Here is a 4,203-nt window from a genome sequence, read left to right as displayed (position 1 = left end):
ACCCGGGACTGTAGTGACACCACTACGATGCAGTGCCTTAGAGCTGTGCCACTCAGGATCCCTGAATTATTAAATTGATGACACATAAATCAACCAACAAATAATTTTTACATTTTATAAAAATAGAATTATAGAGCTGTAATTGGATTTTAGGTAAGCAAAATATGAATACATAAGAAGTCATGCAGTAGGCTATATTTCGTTTAATCATGAAATCTGTTATTTTCAAGTCTTGACGTGAATGTGCAAATTTGGTGCACTTTAGGCTACGTTCACTGATAGTTATCTAAACTGTGCAATTCAGTTAGCACAAGTGGTGTTAGTATCTCCCTCCTATCGAAGGCTGACAGGTTAGATTGGAAGCTGTTTCCCTATTTGATTGAAAGTTAAGAGGAAAAGAGCCACTGTGTCTACGAGTTTGTTTACCTTTTCCCAAGGTCCATGACAGGACAGGCTCCTCGGCCTTATCGCGTGTGGCATTGTTCAGCGGCTTTGTCGACGGAACAATAATGACCATTTGGGCTGATAGCATTAAGATTGTGGAACCATTTAAATCGTTGGGCTTATGCCAGGTCATATGTCAATATAGAGATATCTTTAGCCACAATTTATATGGTCTAACAATATAAAACAAATATTTGAAAATCAAGAAAATTATATTTTACACTGCTATCAGTGAGGAAAAGTGAGCTTTGTTTTTTTTTTCGTTTTCAGGGTAAAGAAAAAATAACTTAATTCGTTAAGTGGAAAAAATACAGCAGTAGCGTGTTGATTGTAATTGTCGTTAATTGGATGAGCAATTAGTCCTAGTTCATTACAAATAGGCTATTTTAAGAAGCCCAATCTCAATTTGTGACGAGTATAGATTTAGGCTATTAATTGTCAACGTCAACTCAAGTCATACTTATATTCGTAAGTTAAATTTAGGCTCAACGATGAAAACCCTTTAATGGTTTCATAAAAAGATCAACGAACTATATGCTTCTAATAGAGATGAAGCAACGTTATAGCCTATTTGTTTTGGACCATTTATCCCCTGCATAGAGCGACCCCAAACATGTATTATCAATTTGGCCGTATAGTAATAATAATAAAACTATAATTGTATTATAAGACAAATAATACAATTATAATGCAATTTATAATACAACGTATAATACAATTATTCCCATTAGGCCTTGACTGTTGATGTTGTTTAAAAAAAAAAATTTAATCGTTTGTGTTATTTGTTGTAGATGTAGTTGTAGGTCTAATACAAGTCTAAATATAATATGATTGGGTTGCAGAGAGAGGATGGCGTGATCTCACAGCACAATAAAATATTAAATCAAGGTTTATTGTCATGTACAAAAATACCATGTCTTGAACAAAGTCCGTTAAAGCAATATTATCAACTTAGTTAAATAGCTAAACAAAACTAAATAGTTAAACAAGAAATTATAGTAGACCAATACACATAGTTAGAATAAAACACATATAGTCCAATATAAACGTGTTAAACAGTATATGCCTACACTTGGATTTGCCTATTGGCCTATTCGTTGATGTTTTCAACAAGTAACCTTGCAGCTGCATAGCCAAACCTAAACAAACACCTAAAGGAAAAAAACTTTATGAGAGTTGGGTGGTTGTTTTGGAATAGTTTCTCACCACGCTCTTATCCCCGGTAAAGTTGCCTGGAAGTGTCCTTGTTGGAATGGCCCCTCTACATTTTCCATGAGGTTCATGTCAACTATATGGTTGTTGGACATTTGCGTGGCACTTGGTATGGATGGCATACTCGGATAACTGCAACCATGTGAGTTATTACCATATCCATATAAGGTGTTGTAAGAGCCAATTGTCACGTTGTATGGCGCTAAATGTGGTCCTCCCATGCACGGCTTGCCATCTCGAACCAACACCGGCACTGCCACCCTTCGTGGTAGAGGCGGGTATCCAGCCAATTCCAGAGACTTGTCTTGTCTTTGCCGCTTGCACTTGTACCTCCTGTTTTGAAACCAGATTTTGACTTGAGTAGAAGTCAGCTTTAGAATATTGGCGAGGTGGTCCCTCTCTGGTGCAGAAAGATACCGCTGCTGTTTGAAGCGCCGTTCCAGCTCAAAAACCTGCGTTTGGGAAAATAGCACGCGTGGTTTTCTGCGCAATCTTTGCTTTGGCTTGCCTGAATAGGTATTGTCATTTTTCCCATCACAACCCATCGAATCGTCAAGAAGTATACCTGCAATAATTAGAAATAGCAATGTTAGACACATTCCTTCATTGGAAAACTGCCTAGTGAAAAACTTCCCACTGAGCAGAGACGTCAGTTCACCTTCAAGTTCTGATTTACATTTGGTGGAGTGGTCAGCTAACGTGAAATTAACAAACACATTCACCATGTCATTGGATTTAGGTTAAAAGTTGGGCAAAAAAATAGGAAATTACCTTACATTGATGACTTCTTGCAAATCCAATCAGTTTTCCACGTTGATTCAACATCATCCCATTGTTTTTGGGGGGTTGAAATGACGTGGAAACAACGTTGATTCACCCAGTTTTTGCACAGTGGGTTAGGCCTACTTTAATTGAAATTGCTGCGTCACATGCACTCCGTATGATTAACTGCATTAGGCATTATGCATATCAGCAATGTCACAATATAAAGCTCACACGGAGATTAATTTGAATGTGGTGAGAAGGTCAATTAATTACCCTTTACTAGCCTTTATTTTCTCCTATAGGTAGCCCTCGTTATTGCCATTCATTTATATTTGTAAAACATTTTCAAAATAGGAGGTTTAGCTAGTTTATATTGAAAAAATGTAATTTTGTGCATGCCTATTAAAATGGCAATCAGCAGGAGAAACAATAGCAAAGCATCGTACCCTCAGCTGTTTGGTTAACAAGCTGCGGGATGAGGCTGTAGAAATGTAACCATTCTCAAATTCATAGACAGAGCTATGGATGTAAGGACTGACAATCCATGAAATAAACATTACAGTTTGAACAATGTTTTGAGGCTATATAGTGTTTGCTTACTTTGTTCAGAGACATTGGAGTAAAACAAGCTTATATTTTTGGTTCTGATGGGGTACGACAGTTGAACCAAACTCATGAGGCACCAATATGTTATGTTCTTCAATAATCAATGGGCACATATCATTAATTTATAAGTACAAAAATTAATGTAGCAACTGCTCATTGCCCCCTTTAAAAAAAATTCATAATATTGTTCATGAAAATAGATTTTGGTGGGGCATGAGGTTGAGAGACAGGCTGTCATGCTGCATCAAGAGGCAGGATTGGGGGCCAATTCCATAAAGCTTCATTCAGGGTGTACTTCAGTTTGTTTCAAAATGATTCATGATTATTAAAAAAACAAACATTTTAATTCAGTTCATGTATTGACAGTGCCCAATCGAATATTTTTTTCTGAAATATCTGTCATTGGATGTCAGCGCTGCGTGTTTTAACGACACCGTTTTAATTTACCTGGGTCCCCATTTGTCTCCTCCTCAGCCGCTGAACTACAACTGCCCCTCAGGATGTCAATGTCCTCCGAACTCAGGATGCATTTCATCTGTGTTGCTCCCGAGAAGCACGATTTATCCTGACTGTCAAGTAAATCGAGGCTCCGAAGTGCACTGTGCATGCGTTGCAGAGACATCTGTGCGTCTTGATCTGGATAGAAGAAACCTTGGTGGGGGTGATGTTGCTGCTCCATCTTTAGAATATCCTTCACCGAGAATGGCGTTGAAGTCACTGGACTGGGAAGCATCACTAGTTTATACAGATGATTATTTTTATAAACAAACAAATGTGTAACTGCACAGTTTCAGCGTGGTCAAGTGAAATCAATCATACAACAGATAGTAGCGATGCTCTCCAAATGTTCTTCAAAAGGGATGTAATAATTCCTTAGATCTAGGTGAGTTGATAAGCACTGTCTGAAAGTCAACCTGGTCTCACTATCGTGTGTAGTATCATCAGGGCATACCTTTCAGCACTCCAAGAAACCGTCTCCAAACTGCCAATAGCCAAGTGTGTGATGCGCCTGTCTCATGCACTTTAACCACTCCTTTATCTCATCTTACACGGTGACACGAGACATCTCACTTTAACTGGGTAAGGATGGACAGAATGGGGGTGGGGTGCCAGGATGGGAAGTTATTACACCTACATTTTCTCCTAGCTATTGAGGATGATGATGACGAAGAAGAA

The 4,203-nt window shown here is 38.3% G+C and overlaps 1 protein-coding gene across 1 annotated transcript; it reads right to left on the bottom strand.

The window, feature by feature from the left end:
- Positions 1-1,551: 1,551 nt before the first annotated feature.
- nkx2.7 (NK2 transcription factor related 7) lies at positions 1,552-3,930 on the bottom strand. Its single transcript, XM_064936420.1, has 2 exons — positions 3,475-3,930; positions 1,552-2,221 (listed from the first exon to the last, which is right to left on the bottom strand). The coding sequence occupies exons 1-2, from the start codon at positions 3,758-3,760 to the stop codon at positions 1,647-1,649; spliced, it is 861 nt and encodes a 286-aa protein (XP_064792492.1). The 5' UTR covers positions 3,761-3,930; the 3' UTR covers positions 1,552-1,646.
- Positions 3,931-4,203: the final 273 nt, after the last annotated feature.

Source organism: Oncorhynchus masou, chromosome 25, assembly GCF_036934945.1.
Source record: "Oncorhynchus masou masou isolate Uvic2021 chromosome 25, UVic_Omas_1.1, whole genome shotgun sequence".
NCBI lineage: Eukaryota > Metazoa > Chordata > Actinopteri > Salmoniformes > Salmonidae > Oncorhynchus > Oncorhynchus masou.
The sequence above is the reverse complement of the archived record's forward strand: the minus strand, read 5'-3'. Positions and strand labels throughout refer to the sequence as shown.

Coding starts and splice junctions, on each gene's coding strand:
- nkx2.7 (XM_064936420.1), bottom strand. CDS start 3,760: ATGCTTCCCAGTCCAGTGACTTCAACGCCATTCTCGGTGAAGGATATT. Junction 2,222..3,474: donor GGAGACAAATGGGGACCCAG/GTAAATTAAAAC, acceptor TAATTATTGCAG/GTATACTTCTTGACGATTCG.